The sequence below is a fragment of the Bos javanicus genome, chromosome 3, assembly GCF_032452875.1.
Source record: "Bos javanicus breed banteng chromosome 3, ARS-OSU_banteng_1.0, whole genome shotgun sequence".
NCBI lineage: Eukaryota > Metazoa > Chordata > Mammalia > Artiodactyla > Bovidae > Bos > Bos javanicus.
The window spans coordinates 83,137,422-83,163,388 of record NC_083870.1 but is presented as its reverse complement, the minus strand read 5'-3'; the positions used below and the strand labels follow the sequence as shown (position 1 = coordinate 83,163,388).

The following is a 25,967-nucleotide window of genomic DNA, read 5'->3' as shown; positions in this document are numbered from 1 at the left end:
TTTCCTGGCACTTCAGTTCAGTCGTTCAGTTGTGTCCAACTCTTTGCGACCCCATGGACTGCAGCACGCCAGGCTTCTCTGTCCATCATCAACTCCCGGAGCTTGCTCAAACTCATGTCCATTGAGTCAGTGATGCCATCCAACCATCTCATCCTCTGTTGTCCCCTTATCCTCCTGCCTTCAATCTTTCCCAGCATCAGGGTCTTTTCAAATGAGTCAGTTCTTCACATCAGGTGGCCAAAGTATTGGAGCTTCAACATCAGTACTTTCAATGAATATTCAGGACTGATTTCCTTTAGGATGGACTGGTTTTATCTTGCAGTCCAAGGGACTCTCAAGAGTCTTCTCCAACACCACAGCTCAAAAGCATCAATTCTTCAGCACTCAGCTTTCTTTATAGTCCAACTCTCACATCCATACATGAATACTGGAAAAACCATAGCTTTTGACTAGATGGACCTTTGTTGGCAAAGCAATGGCTCTGCTTTTTAATATGCAGTCTAGGTTGGTCATAGCTTTTCTTCCAAGGAACAAGCATCTTTTAATTTCATGGTGGCAGTCACCACCTGCCATGACTTTGGAGCCCAAGAAAATAAAGTCTGCCACTGTTTCCATTGTTTCTCCATCTATTTGCCATGCAGTGATGGGACCAGATGCCATGATCTTCATTTTTTGAATGCTGAGTTTTAAGCCAGCTTTTTCACTCTGCTCTTTCACTTTCATCAAGAAGCTCTTTAGTTCCTCTTCACTTTCTGCCATAAGGGTGGTGTCATCTGCATATCTGAGGTTATTGATATTTCTCCTGGCAATCTTGAGTCCAGCTTGTGCTTCATCCAGCGTGGCATTTTGCATGATGTACTTTGCATATAAGTTAAATAAGCAGGGTGACAATATACAGCCTTGACATACTCCTTTCCCAATTTGGAACCAGTCTGTTGTTTCATGTCCAGTTCTAACTGTTGCTTCTTGACCTGCATACAGATTTCTCAGGATGCAGGTCAGGTGGTCTGGTATTGCCATCATTTTCCAGTTTGTTGTGATCCACACAGTCAAAGGCCTGGCTCTTATCTTTCCACTGTTTTTCATGGCCTAGTCAGAATGTAACTGTAACATACCATATCTTAAACACATTACTTACTGTGGTATGATGAGATATATTGCCAACAATGTTGAGGTTTTTGAGCAGCTGGGGAGAGCCACTATACTGTCCGGAGATCTGCTTCCTGACTTCAGCAGCCACAGTTCTGCAACAAAAAAAGCAAATACATTGTTTGCAAAAAGAAATCAGCTTAATTTAAAATGGTAGAAAGCTAAGTATATTAAAAGTTCATTTAAAGAACAACAAAATCTCAGCATATCAGTAAGGTTATAAATTTATAAGCTAATTTAGTAAATACTACTTATAATTATAGTAGAACGTCTTTATAATGCTGATGCAGGGTACAAAACTGACAGTCAACTTACATAAGGCTTCTTTTTGTATATGACATTTCAGGGAAATATTTTGGCTTATGACAGAGCTGAAAGCTATAAGAAGTATATATTATAAAGTATATAAATTTTAAGGATATAAAATTAATTCTAAAATACTTTATAAACAATATTCATGGCCCATAAAATTATTCCCTATTTTTACTTAACTAATAAAAACTGTCTGCATACTCTGGTATTAATGGCTTTCTATACTTCGACCCTAATCACCTCTTCAGCTCTTATATTCTATCTCAAATTCTTCTCAATGAACATAAATTGCTTCCTAGAATGCTGTTTCTCTCCTGTATCCGCAAATTCAACTCAACTATTTTAAAGGTAAAACTCAAATGGCAAGACTTCCATAAAAGCTTCTTGACTCACCACAGCTAAAATAATATCCTTCTTTAAAACTCAGAGCATTCATCATAACCTAACTCGCATTTTTCTCCTTCCTAGTTATTTTTTCCACATTCATGTATGCCCTATATAAACAGAGGCAATGGTTTCATTTACTGCTATTTTCCCTAAAATATTTGGCATGTGGCACTTAAAACAGAGAAATGTTTATTCACCTCTGGGCCAGCTTGATGATACTTTTGTTCTGGAGTGTTCTCAAATTAACGGTTGAATTCAGAGCCCTAAACATCTTAGTGCCCATTCAAATTTCCAGCTGAATTTCTAGACAATCTCATTTTCCAAAAATTATCTGAATATTATATGATATAGTCTTTAGCCTCTTCTCTTCCATACTTCCTTACCTTTTTCATATTCAACCACTCTACACATACCTCTTGAACACTGTTAGGAGCTGACTACTCAATTAGAAATTTTTGATACAAAGGTAAAAGAGTTATTTTTTAAGGCTCAAGGTACTGAATTAGCTCAACTTTTTCTTTACTTGAAGTACTTTAGATCATATTTGTGTTTCATAAAAAGTTAATTTGTTATTTTTAATTGCCAAAAGTTGGAAGCTTATTCAACAGGTAAAAGGGTAAACAAACTGTAGTACATTCACACAATGGAATACTACTCAGCAACTAAAAAAAAAAAAAAAATGTGCTAGCAAGCCAAAGAGATGAGACATGGAAGAACCTTAAGAGAATATTGCTAAGCGAAAGAGACAAGGTACTGTATGATTCCACCTACATGACATTCTGGAAAAAACAAAAGTATGGAGAAGAGAAAAAAACCAAAAACAGCGGTTGCCAGGGGCTGTAGGAGGAAGGAAAAGGGAGAGAGGAATAAGTAATGCCCAGGAGGTTTTTAGGGCAATGAAACTATTCTCTATGACACTATCATAATAGACACATATACTGTACATTTGTCAAAACCTAAAGAATGAACAACACAAAGAGTAAACCCAATGTAATTTTTGGACTTTAATAATAATGTATTAGTATTGGCTTACCTATTATAACAAAGGTTTCACATTAATCCAAGATGTTAATAATAGGGGATACTTGGTTGGGGTATAAACATGGGTGATCTCTTCACTTTCCACTCTTCTTTAAATCTAAAACTTCTCCCCAAAAAGTCTTAGTTTTTTTTTTTTTAAAAAGCAAATGAATAAAAAAGACTGGCAACAGACAAGGGAGGAAGAAAAGAGCATGAAGAAACCATTAGAGGTTAGAGATGAAAGCTAAAGAGAAAAGGTAACCTTTGAAGCAGAATACTGATCGAGGAGAGGGCAAAGGGCAAAGTCTGTAAAGCACCGGATGTGAGAGGACAGGAACATTTACTTCAGTTTATGGCTCCCCTTAGGTCTTTTAATGACACCTATCCACTGTGAATGTTCATCAGGTTTAGTTTAAAGGCCTTAAAATCTCCTGATGGGTTGTCAAGACTGAAACGAAAATATGAAAATGCCTTTAAAGAGAGAGAGAGAGGCAGAGAACAAATATTATATCTCTACCTTCCTCAGTGCTACTTAACTCAGTCTACCAACCTCAACACAACTTCAGTGTTTCTGTTTTTCAGTGTTTCTGTGGCTAAACCATGAGTAATCTGAATTGTAAACTGCTGTATTTCATCAAGGTCAAGATCTCACTAATTGTTAAGGCTTGCTGTTACTTCAGGTACAGCTAAGAAAGAAAAGCGTCATTAATTAACCATTATACCATCAATTAACTGAAAGACATACTCTGATTTCACAAAAATGGTAAAAAATGAAACAAAACTTAAAATATTACTTCCAAAAGAGACAATCTTTTGCTTAATAACAGAGACATGCAATCTCCACAGAGACATTAATCTCCACATTACAAATATTTGTCTTATTTGTACAAGACATGATTTCCCCCAAAGAGAAAACCAGCAAAAATTTTTAAAATAAGAACCATTTCCAAACTGAGCTATAATGGTAATAAAAATATCTGCAACCCAGCAAAGGATGTATTTATATTAAGACCCTCTACATGAAAAGATTTCCTCAACGGTAATTGAGGAGATTTTCCCAAACAGAAAAGCCTCTCTTAACTACACCATGGTCCAAAGTACGCATGACAAGTAATGTAATAAATATAGTTCCTGGTATCAGTTAAAAGCCTTTATCATAGATTACTTTTGTGATAATTTTTCCTATTTCTAACGTAGCTCATATAGTAAAGCAATACAAAGAAGTCTTTTTACTTCTAATAAGCTATTAACATCAACAGCAAAGTGGAAAGAGGTCAAAAATCCCACAGTTACTTATGCTCTTAAATTATAATAGCAGAATATCTTCTTCCCCTCCCTGAAGAACATGATCCAATATTTGACCTATTTATCTCCTTACCAACTCTCCCCAGCTCCACAAACTCCCTTACTATGTCAACACACATTACAGTTTCTACAAAAAAAAAAAAAAAATGCACTCACTAAGACCATTCATCATGAGACATTAGAAATGACAAAGCGTTCACATTCTGAGGGAAAATTATGTTGCATGTAGCATTTCATCTAACCTCATCCCACTTTCAGATGCCCCATCAACCATGATTTCCAAATGTCTCAAGCCTAATCTGGGCCTCTCTCATCTCTACTCATTCTTCATGGGTCCAGAGGAAATGCCCAGGTGAAGATGGCAGGCGGATTCTTTACCACTGAGCCACCTGGGAAACCAAAGGAGAGTTTAGACTAAAACAAAAGAAGTTAGTTGAGCTACTCCTATAAAGTTTACAAAAAAAAAAAGTCTGCAATGTAATAGGTCAAATAAGAATAATATCTCTTGGAACTGGTACTGTTTACATTGAAGACAGAACTCAGGGAAGAAGTGTAAGGGAATATACCATGGAATATACCAGGTAAGGGAACATATCAAAGACAAGGCAAAAGGGCTAGCTAAAAAGCCCCAAAAGAAAAAAGGTAAGAACAGATGATACTCCAATGCTGTGACTATACAAGTCCAAGACTGATAACCAACAGGCTGAATCATAGTTGGACCATTGTGTATAGTTCCTATTAAAGACAAAAAGAGGCAAAAATAAATAAACAAATGCAACACTCTATCACTTTCCAAGTATTTGTGCCAAATTTGTCCAATATAACCATAAGTTTACTTTTTAAATCTGTGAGTCTATTTCTGCTTTGTAATAAGTTCATTTGTGTGTGTGTGTGTGTGTGTGTGTGTACACGGTTATCAGGGGAGGATGGGGCAGGAAGGGATAGTTAGGGAGTTTGGAATTGACATATACACTGCTATATTTAAAATGACTAACATAACACTGTTAGTCAACTATCAGTTCAGTTCAGTTCAATTCAGTTCAGTCACTCAGTCCTGTCCGACTCTTTGCGACCCCATGAATCGCACCACACCAGGCCTCCCTGTCCATCACCATCAGCCGGAGTTCACTCAGACTCACGTCCATCGAGTCAGTGATGCCATCCAGCCATGTCATCCTCTGTCGTCCCTTTTTCCTCCTGCCCCCAATCCCTCCCAGCATCAGAGTCTTTTCCAATGAGTCAACTCTTTGCATGAGGTGGCCAAAGTACTGGAGTTTCAGCTTTAGCATCATTCCTTCCAAAGAAATACACCAATATAAAATTAAAAGTTTAAAAACAAGCAAAAACAAACCTGTATATCTAATATCTAGATCACAAAAAATACAGAGAACAGTATTAACAATACCAAAAAAGGCAATCAGACAAAAAACAAAAGAAAAGTCATGTCTCTTTAACAAGTCAATGTGATGAATAAATAAACACAGTGGGCTAAGCTTTAGCACAAAAAAGACATAAGGCTAAAAATTAAAGTCTATTCAAAAAGAGAAAGAAAGACTTAAATATAACCAAATACAATGAATAGTTCTTAACTGGATCCTGGTTTGAACAAGATATTTCTAAGGATAATGAGAAATTTGAACATGGACAAGGTATTACATAATTAAGAATTAGTGTCTTTTTAATGTGGGAACAGTATTATAATAATGGAAGAAAATGTCCTTATATTTTAGAAAGGCAAATGAGGTCTATAATTTACCTTAAGGGCTTAAAACTCTTCAGTTATTACTGCTCTGCCTTAACAGAGAAAACTAGAAAACTAAATATGGAATACAGGTATGGCAAATACTCTTCAAGAAGTGTATCACATCCTCTGTACATTCCTGACTGGTTAATCTGCCTCTTTTACTCAGGTCAGACACTCATCCTCTGTGCTTTCAAAGCACTGTGTTTATCCTCATTCATTCAAAGTAACGGAGTTTCCAGGAGGCTCGTTCAGATAGGTGGCGGACTAGTCAGACTGTTTTCCATGGTGGAATGAGAACCTGGCCTTGCAGACAGAGTTTGATTTCAGCAATGGGAAAACCCAGTGTTTGTAAACATTATCTTTGAAAGAAGCACATAAATTGCAATGTAGGTTTTTCTAAAATGGTAGTAATGCAACCCACAAACGTAAAAGTATGGTGGGGGAAAAAATAGTCTGGTGAAATATGAAAGATTTGGCTTCTCAGACCTGGCACACTCACTTTTCAGAGGTACCTTTGCAACCTCCTTGAAGAATGACTGAAGCCAAGGAAACTTTAATTCTGACAGGAGTATGTCTCTTTTTCTGTATAAATGTCTCAAAAGAGGTTAATTTCTGCCATTAAAGAAAATGTGTACTGTTTTTAACTGTCTGGCGGCACTTTCCTATCAAAAGCTACCTCATTGTGATAACTGAGCAGATAAATAGTATGTATCAAACTGTTCTGAAATCTACTTACCTGTCTCCTTACAAGGAACTAAGCAATTAGTTTTACCTAGCTTAGCACCCTCTAGGAGAGTGCCTAGAACACTCTGGTTGCTTAATAAAGTTTAAAAAGCTGAAGTGAAAAATATGAGACTACAGAGAAATTCGGAAAATTCAACAGTGGCCACAGAACTGGAAAACGTCACTTTTCATTCCGATCCCAAAGAAAGGCAATGCCAAAGAATGTTCAAACTACTGCAGAATTGCACTCATCTCACACGAGAGCAAAGTAATGCTCAAAATTCTTCAAGCCAGGCTTCAGCAATACGTGAACTGTGAACTTCCAGATGTCTAAGCCGTATTTAGAAAAGCAGAGGAACCAGAGATCAAATTGCCAACATCCGCTAGATCATCAAAAAAGGCAAGACAGTTCCAAACAAACCTACTTCTGCTTTATTGACTACACCAAAGCCTTTGACTGTGTAGATCACAACAAACTGTGAAAAATTCTTCAAGAGATGGGAATACTAGACCACCTTACCTGCCTCCTGAGAAGTCTATACCCAGGTCAAGAAACAACAGTTAGAACTGGACATGGAACAATGCACTGGTTCCAAATTGGGAAAGGATTATGTCAAGGCTGTATTTTGTCATCCTACTTATTTAACTTACATGCAGAATACATCATGCAAAATGCCGGGCTGGATGAAGCACAAGAAGGAATCAAGACTGTCAGGAAAAATATCAATAACCTCAGATATGCAGATGACACCACCCTTATGGCAGAAAGTGAAGAGGAACTAAAGAGCCTCTTGATGAAAGTGAAAGAGGAGGGTTAAAAATCTGGCTTAAAACTCAACATTCAAAAAACTAAGATCATGGCATCCAGTTCTAGCACTTCATGGCAAATAGATAGGGAAACAATGGAAACAGTGAAAGACTTTATTTTCTTGGGCTCCAAAATCACTGCAGATGGTGACTGCAGCCATGAAATTAAAAGACACTTGCTCCTTGGAAGAATAGCTATGACCAACCTAGACAGCATTTAAAAAGCAGAGACATCACTTTGCCAACAAATGTCTATCTAGTCAAGGCTATGGTTTTTCCAGTAGTCATGTATGAATATGAGAGTTGAACCATAAAGAAAGCTAAGCAACAAAGCTTTTGAACTGTGGTGTTGGAGAAGACTTTTGAGAGTCCCTTGGACAGCAAGAAAATCAAACCAGTCCATCCTAAAGGAAATCAGTCCTGAATATTCACTGGAAGGACTGATGCTGAAACTGAAGCTCCAATACTTTCACCACTTGATGTGAAGAACTGACTCATTTGAAAAGACCCTGATGCTGGGAAAGATTGAAGACAGGAGGAGAAGGGGACGACAGAGGATGAAATGGCTGGATGGCATCACCGGCTTGATGGACACGAGTTTGAGCAAGCTCTGGGAGGTGGTGATGGACAGGGAAGCCTGGTGTGCTGCAGTCCAGGGGGTCACAAAGAGACAGACACGACTGAGCGATTGAACTGAGCGAAAAATTCATAATTCCTCTTCCCAGTAGTTCAATAAGAATGCTAGAATGGAACAACTGATATGAACTTCTTGAGAGCAGGAATTACATCTTATTAATCTTTACATCTTCAGTGTCTAAGATAATGAGACAATGGCAGGGGGAGAAAGTAGAATGGAGAGACAAGTATAAGAGTGGAGAGAAAGAAAGGAGGTAAGAGAAAAGGATGAACTTAGAGACTACCCAGTATATGAACTTTCCAAATGCTTATCGAAGTAAACTAACCTATAAGTATTGTTGGTTTCTAATTGATTTAAAGGAGACAAGAAGTATATCTTTTTATCTATTACTGCCAAATAATCAGGTAAGTGCTTGCTGGGGAGGAAGAAAGTCTGAATCAACAGAGGTGTTCTAAATGTATGTAACTTTTTCTTTAAGAGCCTACTAACATCATTATGATTCCATTTGTTAAGTGGTAAGTTTAAAAACTACTACTGAATCATAATGCTCTCCTATTCTATGTGAATCTCTTCTTTTTAACAATGTGTTAATAAGACAACATGTTTACTTATCTCAAAGTAGTCTCTAATATGTCTTTAGCAAATCTGCAAAGGGCTGGTTCCAGAACTACACTTAAAACTCTTTACCATTACATAAATACAGTTACTATGAGAAGTAGGGAAAATAAGATTTCCCACTATGGAGAAAAGGCAAAACAAATTGATAAAAGAAGATATCTTTTTTTAAAAAAGGAAAATTCACATGGTACTGGGGCATCCCAGGTGGCACTAGTGGTAAAGAACCCACCTGCCACGGCAAGAGACTTAAGAGATGAGATGTAAGAGATGCAGGTTGGATCCCTGGCTGGGGAAGATCCCCTGGAGGAGAAGCCTGGCAGTGCATGGGGGTCGGAGAGTCTGGACACAACTGGAGTGACACAGCATGCACACACATACATGGTATTAAAAACTCAAGCTTGCACTTCCCCTGGTGGTCTAGTGGTTAAGACTTCGTGCTCCCAATACAAGGAGCATGGGTTTGATCTTCCCTGGTCCAGGAAGATCCCACATGCCATGTGGTGCGGCCAAAAATAATTAAATAAATCTCAAACTTTACAAAGAAGTAAAAACAAGAGGTCTATTTCTCTACCCTTTCCAATCCCCAATCCCATTCCCCACTTAATGTTTTCTTAGGGATCCTTCAAGAAAAAGATGTGTGTATATAAGAAATTCTTACTTTTTAATACATATAACATCATACATAACCTTTTCTTGGTATCTTACATTATACACTTAATATATCTTGAGAATCTTTCCATATCAGCACATAAAATTAATAATAATATTCTATCAATGTTTACCAAGCACTTACAATGTGCCAGATGTTGTTTACAGTGTTAAATTTCTTATACCTCATTTAACCTTCAGAAAAACTCTATGAAGTGGGCACTATAAGAGGACACTGAAATTTCAAGAAGTTCAGGTCATATTAATCAATAAGGAATAGCCCTAAGATCTGAACTTAGAGCACTTACTCTTAACCACTGTTCTCCTCTTATCTAACATTGACTCCATGAAATGGATAAGCTGCAACATATTTAACCACTCTCTACTGGTAGACATTTAAGCTATTTCTGGTCTGCAAAGTTCATCATTAGAATGTAAGCTTCATTGAGAGATTTTGGTCTAAATCAAGAATTACAGGCGATTTTTACTTTCTCTTTTGGGCCTTTTGTATTTCCAAATTTCCTGCAGTACTACATACTAATCTACAGCAAGAAAAAATAGACATTTTTAGATAAATTTCAAAAATAGAGCAACCTTCCCAAGCTTATAGCGTAGATGCTGGGTTTGAATTCAGATCCATAAAACTCTGAAGGCCTCTTTCCATGGAAGAGTTTCCAAAGGTAAATAATTCTAATTATAGTTCATACTGGGCTTCTCTGGTGGCTCAGTGGTAAAGAATCCACCTGCCAATGCAGGAGACATAAGTTCTATGCCGGGGTCAAGAAGATCCCTTGGAGAAGAAAATGGCAGCCCACTCCAGTGTTCTTGCCTGGGACAGTCCCATGGACAGAGGAGCCTGGCAGGCTACAATCCTTGGGGTCACAAAACAGTCAGACACAACTTAGAGACTGAATGACAACAAATATTTCATATTAATGATTTCTCTATTCTCCAAAATCTAGCCTATGAGGTCAGTTAAAGATACCCAGCGAAAATGTCTGATACACATTAACATATTAATAGGAACACTATAATAATTACTACCACTGGTACGATCTGTTTCCTATCTTTCATGAATGGTTAAATAAAACTCCCACCTGAGGCGCTGTCATTCCTAAGTTATCCTGCATTAAATTCTTTATGAATCTAGGTCCAGAGAGGACCAGTAACAACTAAAAGTCCAAGAAAACAAAAACACATATAGGTTGATTTGTGAAACCAAAGAATAGAAATAATCCTTCTCTATAATACACTTCACATTTAAGTCAGAGTTCCTTTAGGGGCAGAATGAAAAAAAAAAAAAAAAAGGATGTCAGATGACTCATGTATCCCATCTGACACTATCTGGGGATAATATTTAAGTTAAGATTCAGAAAGCACTGTATTAAAAAGACTTGGAGGTCTCCATCATTCTGATCTACAGCATTTCACTATTATCTCAATTTCCTCACCTAAAACATGGTGGTAACAATGCTCCCTACTTCATGGAACATATTAAACATAGAAAAAAATGTAAAGTCTTAGTATTTGTAAAAATTATCACTGAACTTAAATTGGCAACTAAAAAGAAAACTGAAGGGGGAAAATCTGTACTGTAAAAAGTCAATCCTCCCAAAAGGAGATAAATATACCTTAATTCCACTAGTTCAGGAAAATAAAGCCAGAATCTCCTTACCCATAAATTCTAACACTGTATACCAAGATAAGATAACATACAAATTATATTCTGGTGTAAACTGTATACAATTAGTTGCTAAACTCTGTTCATCTTAAAGACTTCTCAAATCTTTGTCCCCTGCTTCAGTTTCCTACACTACCTGCCTCAATTCAGTTCAGTTCAGTCATTTAGTCGTGTCCAACTCTTTACAACCCCATGGAATACAACACGCCAGGCCTCCCTGTCCATCACCAACTCCTGGAGTTTACTCAAGCTCATGTCCATCGAGTCGGTGTTGCCATCCAACCATCTCATCCTCTGTCGTCCCCTTCTCCTCCTGTCTTCAATCTTTCCCAGCATCAGGCTCTTTTATAATGAGTCAGTTCTTCACATCAAGTGGCCAAAGTACTGGAGCTTCAGCTTCAGCATCAGTCCTTCCAATGAACAGTCAGTGTTGATTTCCTTTAGGATTGACTGGTTGGATCTCCTTGCTGTGCAAGGGACTCTCAAGAGTCTTCTCCAACACCACAGTTCAAAAGCATCAATTCTCCGGTGCTCAGCTTTCTTTATAGTCCAAATCTCACATCCATACATGAATACTGGAAAAACCACAGCTTTGACTAGATGGACCTTTGTTGGCAAAGTAATGCCTCTGCTTTTTAATATGCTGGCTAGGTTGGTCATAGCTTTTCTTCTAAGGAGCAAGCATCTTTTAATTTCATGGCTGCAGTCACCATGTGCAGTGACTTTAGAGGCCAAGAAAATAAAGTCTCTCACTGTTTCTCCATCTATTTGCCATGCAGTGATGGGACCAGATACCATGATCTTAGCTTTCTGAATGTTGAGTTTTAAACCAACTTTTTCACTCTCCTCTTTCACTTTCATCAAAAGGCTCTTTAGTTCTTCTTCACTTTCTGCCATAAGGGTGGTGTTCCTCTGCATATCTGAAGTTATTGATATTTCTCCCGTGAATCCTGATTCCAGCTTGTGCTTCATCCAGCATGGCATTTCACATGATGTATTCTGCATGTAAGTAAAATAAGCAGGGTGACAATATACAGCCTTGACATACTCCTTTTCCTATTTGGAACCAGTCTGTTGTTCCATGTCCAGTTCTAACTGTTGCTTCTTCACCTGCATACAGATTTCTCAGGATGAGGTCAGGTGGTCTGGTATTCCCATCTCTTTCAGAATTTTCCACAGTTTGTTGTGATCCACACAGTCCAAGGCTTTGCTGGAGTCAATAAAGCAAAAGTAGATGTTTTTCTAAAACTCTATTGCTTTTTCAATGATCCAACGAATGCTGGCAATTTGATCTCTGGTTCCTCTGCCTTTTCTAAATCCAGCTTGGACATCTGGAAGTTCACAGTTCACGTACTGCTGAAGCCTGGCTTGGAGAATTTTGAGCATTACTTTGCTAGCATGTGGGATGACTGCAATTCTGCAGTAGTTTGAGCATTCTTTGTCATTGCCTTTCTTTGGGATTGGAATGAAAACTGACCTTTTCCTGCCCTGTGGCCACTGCTGAGTTTTCCAAATTTGCTGACATATTGACAGCAACACTTTCACAGAGTCATCTTTCAGGATTTGAAATAGCTCAAATAGAATTCTATCACCTCTAGTAGCTTTGTTTGTAGTGATGCTTCCTAAGGCCCACTTGACTTCACACTCCAGGATGTCTGACTCTAGGAGAGTGACCACACCATCATGGTTATCTGGGTCATGAACATTATCTATAACATTATCTGTTACATAACATTATCTGTAGGTAGGTAATAGTTAAATGTTTAACTTAAACTTTTATAGTTAACTTAAATAGTTAAACTTAATAGTGACAGCTTTCCTCCTAAGACTGGAATGAAAGCAAGGATGTGCATTCTCACCATTTCTATTCAACACTATACCGAAGGATCCAGGCAGTGTAATTCAGGAAAGGAGAAAAGGAGGAAGGAAGGAAAGAAGGAAGAAAGGGAGAAGGGAAGGGAAAGAGGGAGAGAGAGAAGGAGGGAAGGAAAGGGAAGAAATTAAAGGCATTAAGATTGGAAAGGAAGAAATAAACTCTTTACTCACAGACAATACATCCTATAAGCAGAAAAGTTTAAGGAATCCACCAAACATTTCAAGAATTAATAAATGAGTCCAACTGGATGCTTGGGGCTAGTGCACTGGGACAACCCAGAGGGATGGTATGGGGAGGGAGGAGGGAGGGTTCAGGATGGGGAATACATGTATACCTGTGGAGGATTCATTTTGATATATGGCAAAACTAATACAATTATGTAAAGTTTAAAAATAAAATAAAATTTTAAATAAATAAATAAATGAGTCCAGCAAGGTCAGAAGATACAAATTTAACATTCAAAATTCAATTGCATTTCTACATACTAGCAACAAACTCACCAAAAATAATTCTTTAATTCCATTCATGGTAACATCAAAAACAATAAAATACTTAAAAATAGATTTAACAAAAGTGTAAGACTTACACACTGAAAAATTTTACTAAGAGAAATCAATAAAGCTCTAAATAAATGAAGACACAGCCTGTTTTCATGGATCTGAAGACTTAATATTGCTGATGCCAACTCTCTCCAAGATAATCTACAGATTCGATGTAATCCTTATCAAAATCCTAAAAGAATAGTTGCAGAATTGCCAAAATTCATGTTGATACTGCTTCTAAAATGCTTGCAGAAATGTAGAAAACAATTTTAAAAAAGAAAAAAAAAGTTGAAAGACTTACACTTCCGGCTATCAAATTTTACTGTAAAATAACAGTAATCAGAACAGTTTGATATTGCAAGGACAGATATACAGATCCATGATTTCTGACAAAGTATGAAGTCAATTCATACCTTAAGAAGATGGTCTTTCCAACAAAGACTACTGCAACAACTGGACATTCACATGCAAAAGATGAATTTAGACCCTCATCTCACACTATGCACAAAAATTAATGCAAAATGGATCATAAACCAAAAGTAAAAGCTAAAACTTCTAGAAGAAAACAGAGAAGAAAACCCTAAGCATGAATTATGCAGTCTTAGATAACAACACCAACATCATAATCCACAAAAAGAAAATTACTGAATTAAACTTCATCAAAATTTAAAGTCTTTGTGCTTCAAAATTCACCACTAAGAAAATGAAAAAACAAACCAGACAGGAGAAAATATTTGCAAATCATGTATCTAATAAAGGGCCTGTATCTAAAATGTATAAAGAACTCTTACAACTCAAAAACAAGATAAATAATCCCTTCAAAATTGAGCAAAAGATTTTAATAGATATTTCACCAATAAGATATGTAAATGGTTAATAAGCACAGGAAAAATATCACTAATCATTAAGGAAATGCAAATCAAAACCACAATGTCAGTACCAGTACATGACAAGCTTTGAAAAGCTATACTAAGTGAAAGAAGCCAGACACAAAAGGCCATGTATTATATGATTCCACTTATGTGATACTTTCAGAAAAGGCAAATTTAGAGAGAAAGTGACGGACTTAGAAGTATATTGGGTGTTGCTGCAGCTTGGGGTGGGACTAGGGAGTGACTGTAAACTGGCACGAGGGATCCTAGGTGGGCATGAAAAAGGTCTAAAACAGGATCCTGAGTGATGGTTGCACAACTTTGTAAATTTACTAAAAATCACTGAATGATACACTTAAAATGAACTAAGTATATGGTATGTAAAGCATAGCTCAATAAAGTTGTCCTGTTTTGTTTAAAGAAAAAAAAAAAGAGGACTTCCCTGGTGGTTCAGTGGTTAAGAATCTGCCTGCCAATGCAGGGGACACAGATTTGATCCAGGAGGATTCCACATGCCATGAAACAGCTAAGCCTGTGCGCCAGGACCACTGTGCCTGCGCTCCAGAATCTGTACTCCACCACCACAAGAGAAGCTACCGCAGTGAGAAGCCCGTGAACCACAACTATAGAGTGGGCCCCACTCACTGCAACTAGAGAAAGCCCATGTGCAGCAACGAAGACCCAGTGCAGCCAAAAATAAATTAATAAAATATAAAAATAATAACTATAAAAATTAAATGTAAAAAAAATGTTTTTAAGAGTTTGGATATGATTGGAACTACTCTGTGTAGATAAGAGGAAGAAACTGCTTACAGTGAGAAAAAGAATGTTGATGATGGGAAAAAGAGAAGAGTTGGGATGAAGTCACTAAGAAAGCTTTGGACCCTGAGGCCCCTTACCACCATCTCTGTATCTTTAGCAAAGTTTCTGAAAATCAATAATAGGCTGATATGCGCAGAGGAGTGCAGTTTTCTGGTGTCACAGGACAAATATGGAACACCTAAGGATGAGGCAGGAGTGCAGGTACAGAAAGAAGCATGGGAAAGCCAGAAAACAAGAACCAAGCAGACCTCCTTGGGAGGTGCAAGCTGCCATTAAGTGAAAGTCACTCAGTCGTGTCTGACTCTTTTCGACCCCATGGACTAATCCATGGAATTCTCCAAGCCAGAATACTGAAGTGGGTAGCTGTTCTCTTCTCCAGAGGATCGTCCCAACCCAGGGATCAAACCCAGGTCTTCAGCATTGCAGGCAGATTCTCTACCAGCTGAGCCACCAGGAAAGCCCAGACTTGGCATTAAGGTGAGAGCTAAACTTAAAGTTAAGAGACGGGATCCACAGCTGGCATCAGGTTACCCTGGTTTTCTTTTTGTACTTCACCAGTTACATTTAAATTTTAGCAGGTAGTCGAGCTGACTATACAGCTATATATTTAAATGATTATAGTGATGCTGCTGCTGCTAAGTCGCTTCAGTCGTGTCCGACTCTGTGCAACCCCATAGACAGCAGCCCACTAGGCTCCCTCGTCCCTGGGATTCTCCAGGCAAGAGCACTGGAGTGGGTTGCCATTTCCTTCTCCAATGCATGAAAGTGAAAAGTGAAAGTGAAGTCGCTCAGTCGTGTCCGACTCTTAGCAACCACATGGACTGCAGCCCACCAGGCTCCTCCATCCATGGGATTTTCCAGGCCAGAGTACTGGAGTGGGGTGCCATTGCCAACTTCAAATGACTAATTTCAAAGAATATCAGTTGTTTTGGGGACCAGCTCTCTGATCCTCCTTCTTTTGGTTATAAACTCCTTTTTGATAAGGAACTCATTCTTTGAGGTTGAGTGTTGCTGACACCATCATATCTCTCCCCCAAGCCACAGAGGACATACTACCCAGGGACTGGTCAGAGTCCCCTGCATCCCTAAATTAATAATTGGTTCAAGGAAGGATTATAGTAATGTGATCCAAGCCAGACCAATAACTGAGTTCCTAAACCTTTTCTGCCACAACTAAACTTGCAGGATTCTAGCCTGGGACTGTCAATTCCCACTGTAATCCTTTTATTACAACTCTGTGGAAAATCTAGCCAAGACAAGAAGATAAGAAGCTTATATTAACATCACTGGACTGAATTAACCACTGGACCGAATGTACTCAGTTACATTAGTCAGCAACTTTTTGTATGTGCAAATTGATTTGAGGTTCTGTCACTTGAAACCAAGAAGTCTCTTCTATAAAAGGCCACTGAAAAAGTAGGGGGACATCTCGAGTGGTTGACAAAGGGGTCCAAAAGATGCAACCCAGAAAGGAAAGGGAAGTAACTCTGAGTTAGAAGACTCAGGAGAAAAGCAGGTAGATAAATTTCCTCTTCTTTCAGAATCCCATCTGCAGATCTGAGGAACTGTTCTGCTGTCCAATGATAACCTGTATGGCCTAGCAAGCACACGTGCCGAACAATCTCTTCCTAGCTCTTTGTGAAGCAGTGGCCAACGAGATAAGGTATTACCTTACATTGTTTCCCATCTATCTCTGCTTCACTTCCCTTTTCTCTTGTAATGCTCTAGGATTATGCCTTCCAGAAAAAGTCTTAACTCTTTATCTTTGTCTCAGTATCTGTTTTCTAGGGAACACAAACCAAAAGATCTACAAAAACCTACAGTAACCATAAGGCTTAATACCAAGTGAAAACACTTTGAGATCATAAACAAACTGAGGATGTTGTTGTTCAGTCGCTAAGTTGTGTCCAACTCTTTGCAACCCCATAGACTGCAGCATATCAGGTTCCCCTGTTCTTCACCATCTCCCAGAGTTTGTTCAGATTCATTCCATTGAGTTGGTGATGTTATCTAACCATCTTATCCTCTGCTGCCTCCTTTTCCTATTGCCTTCAACATCAGGGTCTTTTCCAATGAGTCAGCTCTTAGCATCAGGTGGACAAAGTATTGGAGCTTCAGCTTCAGCATCAGTCCTTCCAATGAATATTCAGGACTGATTCCCTTTACAATTGACTAGTTTGATCTCCTTGAAGTACAGGGGACTCTCAAGAGTCTTCTCTAGCACCACAATTCAAAAGCATCAGTTCTTCAGTGCTCAGCTTTCTTTATGGTCCAACTCTCACATCTGTACGTGACAACTGGAAAAACCATAGCTTTGACTATATGGATCTTTGTCGGCAAAATGATGACACTCAGTACTAACACAATGTTGAATAGAAATGATATTAAAAATCTATACAGTAATGCAAGGTAATAATCTGCAGATCAACACAAAAAAATAAACCAGCTACAAGTTTCAAAAAGATACAATAAAATCCTTGATTTTCATATGATACAGCTATGTACATAGAATAAACAAGGCCACAGGGCAATAAGTAGGTTGACTGCAGCCTAATCTTCCCGTTCAGCTTTAGTCCGTCCTGTAACAGAGGTTTATCAAGTACAAAGTTGGAATATTAAGCCTCCTGAAAAAGACTGACCCTGTGTTTTCCTGAGATAATATAACAGTTCTGGTTGAATCAGTCCCACGATGCTGTTGTATAACAGCCTGAGGACCATCCAGAGTTGAAGAGCCTGTGCCCATTTTAAAGAATCAAGGATTATTATTAAATTTCGATTAAAAAATTTTTTTCCTGGGTAAAGAGTATAATTATTTTAATCAATTAATTATTATTTTATTATTTTCTTCAAGATATGCTTTCATTTTTTTACTTGTAAAGAAAAAGTATAAATAAGAAGCAAAACAAAAGATATAGACTAAAAGTAAAAAACTGGAGCAGACATTATCAGTGTAAAATAGCAACCAATGTCTATAACTAAGTAAAACTACAAATTGTCAGTACATTTTGCCCCTTAAAACCAATTCTTTGTGCAAAATTAATTTGATATAACAAATCTGGAGGGCAAGGCTACCCGTCACTGTACCTAGGTCTATATTTTTTCTTTTTTTTAAATTTTAATTGGAGGCTAATTACTTTACAGTATTGTGGTGGTTTCTGCCCTACATTCACATGAATCAGCCATGGGTGGACATGTGTTCCCTGTCCCCTCCCTCCCCATCCCATCCCTCAGGATCATCCCAGTGCACCAGCCCTGAGCACCCTGCCTCATAAAAGAAAAATAAAATAAAAAGGAATACACATTTTTAGATTTAACAAGAGTTTAGCAAGATATATTATTATTTATTAGTCACTAAGTCATGTCTGACTCTTTTGTGACCCCATGGACTATAGCCCCCCAGGCTCCTCTGTCCATGGGATTTTCTAGGCAAGAATATTGGAGTGGGTTGCCATTTCTTTCTCCAGGGTATCTTCTCTACCCAGGGATTGAACCCATGTCTGTCTTCTGCACTGGTAGGCGGATTCTTTACCACTAAGTCACCTGGGAAGCCCAGCAAGATGTATCACTGATATATACCTAAAAATAAATCTAACAAAAGATATGCAAAACCTTGTAGAGAAAACTATAAAATTTCATTGTGTGATGAAAAGTGAAAGTCAAGTCACTCAGTCGTGTCCGACTCTTTGCAACCCCATGGACGGTAGCCTACCAGGCTCCGCAGTCCATGGGATTTTCCAGGCAAGAATACTGGAGTGGGCTGCCATTTCCTTCTCCAGGGGATCTTCCCAACCCAGGGATAGAACCCTGGTCTCCTGCATTGCAGGCAGACACTTTACCATCTGAGTCACTAGGGAAGCCCTCATCGTGTGATATAAAGACCTAAATAAATGGAGACATACACCACAATCATGAATTGGAAACTCAATAATATAAGAATATCATTTCTCCCCCAAATTGATGCATAGATTCAAAGCAATCCCAATCAAATTCTAAAAGGACTGGGCAGTTTCTCATTTGGGGGGGGGTGTTTTATTTTGTTTTTTGGAGGACCTGAGGACCATTCAGAGTTGAAAAGCCCATTTCAAAGAATCAAGGATTATTATTAAATTTTGGTAAAAAATTTTTAAAAAAGAAAATACAAAGTGGGTTGCCATTTTGTAGATGGTTTACAGTATAGTTGCTTTACAATGTATCTTAATTTCTGTTGTATAGCAAAGTGAATCAGCCACATATACACATATAACCCTTCTTCCCTGGATTTCCTTCCCATTTAGGTCACCAAACTTTTGGGAGCTTTTGTTTGTTTTTGGTAGATTCTAAAATATGCACAGAAATTCAAAAAGCTAAGATCAGCTAGGACACTTTTTTTTTAAGGTGGAAAGAGTTATCCTACCAAATTCCAAAGCTTATTATAATGAAAACTGTTTATAATTAATGAAAAGATGTATAACCAGATCAATGGAACAAAACAGAACCCATAAAAAAGACCCACAAATAAGGACACAAACATATTTATAGAGATGGCAGGACAGATCAATAGCGAAAGGAGAATCCATTCTGAAAAAAATAAAATTTCACTCCATACACATATCAAGTCCAGGTGGAATATAAACCTAAATACAAAGGCGGTAATTACAAAGTTTATGATAAATATATGATATACAAATGACCTCAGGGTAATAAAATATTTCTTAAATAAGACCCCAAAAGTACTATAATTTTTTTTTAGAAAACTGCTATACTGCATTAAGCTTAGTTTTCAAAAGATTCCAGAAAAAGGATTAAAAACAAACCATAGTGTATGAAGATAGTTGCAAAATATAAAATCAATAAATAACTAATCCACAGAATATATGTAAGGTACTCACAAAAATCAATAAGAAAAAGAATCCAAAGGGAAGAAACAAAGAAAGAAAATGGCAAACTATTTAATTAGGTAATTTACAAAAGAGTAGATTCAAATGGTCAATAAACATACAAAAACAGGGCTCAATCTCATTAGTAATCAAATAAATATGCGTTAAAACTTTTATAATAAGATAGCACCATGCATCCATCAGACTAGCAAAAATGAGAAAGTTAGCAAAACCAAGTGATGGTAACTATGTAAAGCAACACTGTGGGAGTGTAAATCTGTACATCTATCTTAGAAAAGTTTGGCACTGCCTAACAAATTTGACAATAAATAAAATTGCTACAACAAGCAATCAAGACCCAGCAACTCCACACCTGAGTATACCCTAGAAAAACTCATGAACACATGTACCAGAGTATATGTGTAGGAATGCTCATAGCAGCATTGTTTCTAATAGTCAAAAATTGGAAACAGTCCTTTTTGTCCCTTTCCGGCCTTCAAGATATCGAAGCGAGGACATAGTGGTCCTCTGGTGCGAAACACCGGATTTCCTTGGGTCTTCCGGTTGGAGCCGTGATCAACTGTGCTGACAACACAGGAGCCAAAAATCTGTATATCATCTCTGTGAAGGGGATCAAGGTTCAATTGAATAGACTTTCTGCTGCTGGTGTGGGTGACATGGTGATGGCCACAGTCAAAAAAGGCAAACCAGAGCTCAGAAAGAAGGAACATCTAGCAGTGGTAATTCGACAACGAAAAGGCAAACCAGAGCTCAGAAAGAAGGAACATCTAGCAGTGGTTAATTCGACAACGAAAGTCATACCGGAGAAAAGATGGTGTGTTTCTTTATTTTGAAGATAATGCAGGGGTCACAGTAAACAATAAAGGCGAGATGAAAGGTTCTGCCATCACAGGACCAATTGCAAAGGAATGTGCAGACTTGTGGCCCGGGATTGCATCCAATGCCAGCAGCATTGCATGATTCTTTGGTGTATTTGTAAAAAAATAAAAATTATTTGCTCCCCCAAAAGAAAAATTGGAAACAATCCAAATGTGCGTCTATTGTAGAATGGAAAATTGTGGTTATGTTTATACAATGAAAAATATTAAGCAATGAAAATGAATGAACTTCAACTGCTTGTAACATCATGGCTGAATCTCACAGTTACAATTTTGAGCAAAAGAAGATAGAACAGCATACAAACATACAATATGATTCTATTTAAATGAATTCAAAAATTTTCTAAATTAAATTACTTATGGATGCATTAATAGGTAGTAAAAATACAGAAAAGCAAGGAAATGGTTATCTCAAATGTCAGGACAGCAGCTTGGAGTACTCTGAACCAAAGGGTAAGATTTAAAAGAGAAAAGGCAGCATATATCAAACACAACAGAACTGTTACAGAGATGGAAATGAGCAGAGCATTGTGGGGGTCAAGTGAAAACACCAGATTGACTAGTCCAAAATGTAAACTCAAGAATAAGCACAAGAGAAAGACCAGATTATAGATGACTTTTAAAATGCAAGCAGGGGGCTGGATTGCATAAGAAGTCACTACGTATACATTTTTGAACATAAGTATGCCATGATAAGGAGAAGGCAATGGCACCCCACTCCAGTACTCTTGCCTGGAAAATCCCATGGACGGAGGAGCCTTGGTAGGCTGCAGTCCATGGGGTTGCAAAGAGTCGGATACGACTGAGCAACTTCACTTTCACTTTTCACTTTCATGCATAGGAGAAGGAAATGGCAACCCACTCCAGTGTTCTTGCCTGGAGAATCCCAGGGACGGGGGAGCCTGGTGGGCTGCCGTCTATGGGGTCGCACTGAAGCGGACACGACTGAAGCGACTTAGCAGCAACAGCAGCATGCCATGATAAAAGCTGTGTTTTAGGGAGAATTCATTTGAAACACATTTGAATTAGAGGAGGGAGGGACTAGATAAGCTACAAACTTATTGTGGTTATCTGTAAGTGAGGTTATGAAAAACGATTCAGGTGGCAGGGTGGTATTCCTTCATACACTTTTTAGATGTCCAGTTTACTCAAGATTATCTGCTAAGCACTGGAGATAAAAAGACCTAGTGTGTATGTGCTCAGTTGTGTCCGACTCTTTGCAAACCCCTGGACTGTGGCTTGCCAGGTTCCTCTGTCCATGGAATTATAAAGATTAGATGGTAAAAAAAAAAAAAAAAAAAAGATTAGATGGTGAAGTAAGAAAGGAGTTCCTCACTTATACTTTTGAAGATCCATCAATGTGGGTGAGTTGAGGATAAGGAGGGATTATTGATGTGTAGTTGCTAAGTTGTGTCCAACGCTTTTGCAACCCCATGGACTGTACAGGAGTACAGACACCATGGAGCCACCAGGCTCCTCTATCCATGGGATTTTCCAGGCAAAAATACTGGAATAGGTTGCCAATTCCTACTCCAGGGGATCTTCCCAACCCTGGGATCAAACTGGCGTCTCCTGCACTGCCAGGCAGATTCTTTACCACTGTGCCACCTGGGAATCCCAAAAAGACCGAGACCAGTCCTCAAAGAGCTCTGAAAGCAGTATAAAACAGGGGGAACGGAAAAAGGAGAACAAGCATGAGAAATTTAAAAAATAAAATAAAAAACTGTAGCACATGAAATCAGTGATGAACAAAAGAAAAAAGTCAACCATTCCTAATTCTCAAGAGGTCTACAATTCAAGTACACATAAGGTAGCATGGTAAGCACTGCCATATGGCTACAAGATTGACGAGGAGAGCAAGTAGGAAGTAGTCGTGACTATACCACACACATGTGAGAAGGGTGACTATAAAAGAAAAAGGAATGACTGGTTGGCAGCTAGAAATGCCTAGAAGACTCGACAGTTCTTTGTTTTATGATGAGAAAGGCATGATAAGCCTTACGGCTTAAGGGAAACATCCATGAAAAAGAAGAGACTGAAGATGCTACGAAGGAAAGGGAAAATTGTGAGATCAAGGTTGGGAGTAGGTGGCAAGATACATGGTTCAAAATACAATAAAACAGGTAAGTTTTAGGGACAAGACATCTTTCGGGTTCAAGAGAAGGACGGCTGAATGACATACTGGGACAGTTGTATGTCAAGGTTAAAATGAAGGACTCATGTGGTATGGAGGCTTCCCATATGCTAATGGTAAATAATCTGCCTGCCAATGTAGGAGATATAAAAGACACAGGTTCAATTCCTAGGTCAGGAAGTTCCCCTGAAGGAGGGCATGGCAACCCACTCCAGTATTCTTGCCTAGAGAATTCCATGGACAGAGGAGCCTAGCGGGCTACAGTCCATGGGGTCACAAAGAGTTAGACACAACCGAAGCGACTGAGCACAGCACAGCACCATGTGATATGGTCCCAAAATTTTCAGTAAAAGATGGAGTAGGTAAACAAAGATAGTAAATAAGAGAAATTATTTGGAATAAACCTCATTTCAAATGAGAAGACATTAATTAATAAAAGATCAACTCTGGACTACTCTAGTCTCCTCCTAACACTACTCTGCAGCTCAGGAGCAAGAAATAGGTTAGATATTCAGCATAAACAGTTAGGGAGATTAGCACAACAGAAGGTCAGGGAGGTGGTATATGTGTCTAAAGTGATGACACAGGCAGCACTGAAACAGTTGATACGATGTGGAAATGATTTACTTTGATCAGGAATGAGAAAATGAATTGAACAAAGTAAATTAAAAGACTGGGCCTATCCAGCCAGGGTTATGAACAGATTCAAGACTAAAAACAACTGAGGTTATAAATAAGCCTATATCCAGAAAATCCCACTCATGTAAGATTTTCCTCAGAAATAAAGATCTGATGAAGTCTTTCATTAAATTCTGATTCTTGGGCAGCAAAATGATACCAAATTAACAAAGATTAAGAAAGCGAGGGTAACTCTGGGGATACTAATAGCAGCACTGTTAGAAAATCTAGAACTACCACAGAAAATATCTTGCAGAAAGAAAATACAAATAGTAAGGGTTTAACATCTGAAATCAGAGGACTCGGATTTGAGCCTCAAATAAGACAAATAATCTCATTCTCTTAGTAGGCCTCAGTTCTGCATCTAGATTATAGGAACGGTAAGTAAGGAATAATAGCAGCAGCTAACATTTTTTGAATGCTATGTTTCAGACACAGGTTTGTGTTTTACATGTATTATCTCAATTAATCCTCAAATTAACCCTATAGAGGTTTCTAGCTCCACTTTACTGATAAGCAAACCAAGACAAAGAGGTTAGTTAGATCAACTGCCCAGAATTACACAGCTATCATTTGTATAAGCAGAATTGCAACCTGAGGGATGTGACCTAGAGCCTACCTTCTGTTCTATGTTCTTCTGCCTTCTGGGTTATGAAGATGAGAATGATGTAAAAAGTGTTTTAAGTACACACAAATGTTCATCATTACAGCTGAATATCAAGTGACAGGACAAAATAATCCAAACAAAATGCTAAATCATTTATCTACAAACAACATTCCATAAATTGCACCCATTATACATTGCTGTTGTTCAGTCACTAAGTCATGTCCGACTCTTTGCAACCCTATCAGCTGTAGCCCGCCGGGCTCCTCTGTCCAGGGGTTCTCCAGGCAAGAGTACTGGAGTTGAGTTGCCATTGCTTTCTCCATGAAATCTTCCTGGACCAGGGATTGAATCCACATCTCTTGTACTGGCAAGTGGATTTTTTTCCAACTGAGCCACCTGGGAAGCTCATTATATTTGAGGGACTGATTACAAAGGTTAACAAAGCATATGTCTTGTTCTCCAAAAGGGGGGAGAACAGACAAGAGGCAGTACTTGACATGAAGTCTGCTTTTCTATGATGAGCTGAGGTTAGTAGTGCAATCAGTGATACAGAATAAAGAGCTTCAAGAAATCATCAAATCACAGCCTCAAAAAAACAACGGCACTAAAAGCAAAGGGCTAGGAAATAACTGAGCCAGAAAAGAGACCAGTATAATTCTTTTTAAAGGTTTTTAAAAAACCATAAACCTTTGAAAAAGAAAAGTAAGTTTTCAGATAGCAACAGGCTTTTCACAGTGCAACAAAGTTCATACAGGTACATCATAAAAAGGAATATTACTTCCAAGAAATGGTCCTAAGCCATTTTATAAATCCCATAATAATTTTTAAAAAGTGATACTTACTGAGCACTCATTATCAAAAAAGCACTTATAAGCACGTCACAGGTATGAATTTATTCAACTCTTGACAACCATCCTATACGGTGAGTCCATATACCATTAATTCCATTTTATAGATAGGGAAAATGAAGTAAAACTGTGGGGAAATAACTTGCCCAAGTTCACTCTATGAGGGGCAGTGCTAGGATGTCAAACCAGGCAGTTTGTTTTCAAACTGTACTATACTTCCCATGGTAGGAAATTAAGAAGCAGAACAGGAATTTATTCAGCCGTATTTTCCTAGGAGGAAAGTATCTTTCATTCACAACGACCAGATAAGCTGTTTTGTCCTCGGTCTTCCCTCCAAATTAAGTCCGAGCATTCCTCCTGAACTATCTCACCTACTCCTCTGCTTTAACTACAGTCTACTTGCTGATTACTCCCAAATCTAGACCTCCAACTCAATCTCTCTTCGGCAGCTTAAACCTGTACCAACAGCCTCATAGACATTTCTCTTTGAGTGCTCCACAGCACTTGGAAACTAACAAGTCCAAAACTGAATTAACATCTCCAGTACGCCACACTTCCCACTCTCAGGCCCCTTCCTCCTCCTGCACTCCCTTACCTCAACAATTGCCTCTAACCCATTTGCTCAAATCAGAAACTTGGATGTCCTCCCAGACTCTTCAGTCTTCCTCACCTTCCACATTCAGTCACTGCACCCCTATGTCTAAATATCTCTCCAATCAATTCATATATCTTCACTTCTATTGCCTCATGTACTTTTATAACTTTACAAGGCAATGTTAATTTGAATTTTTTGTTGTTTTGC

The 25,967-nt window shown here is 38.2% G+C and overlaps 1 protein-coding gene across 8 annotated transcripts in view; it reads right to left on the bottom strand.

Annotated features, from left to right (window-relative positions):
* DOCK7 (dedicator of cytokinesis 7) overlaps positions 1-25,967 on the bottom strand; it is a 203,101-nt gene that overhangs the window by 174,927 nt on the left and 2,207 nt on the right. For all 8 annotated transcript variants that reach the window (XM_061411757.1, XM_061411749.1, XM_061411751.1 and 5 more), the window contains exon 2: positions 1,139-1,244. In XM_061411757.1, coding sequence (XP_061267741.1) covers positions 1,139-1,244 — 106 coding nt within the window. The remainder of the gene's footprint in view (positions 1-1,138; positions 1,245-25,967) is intronic.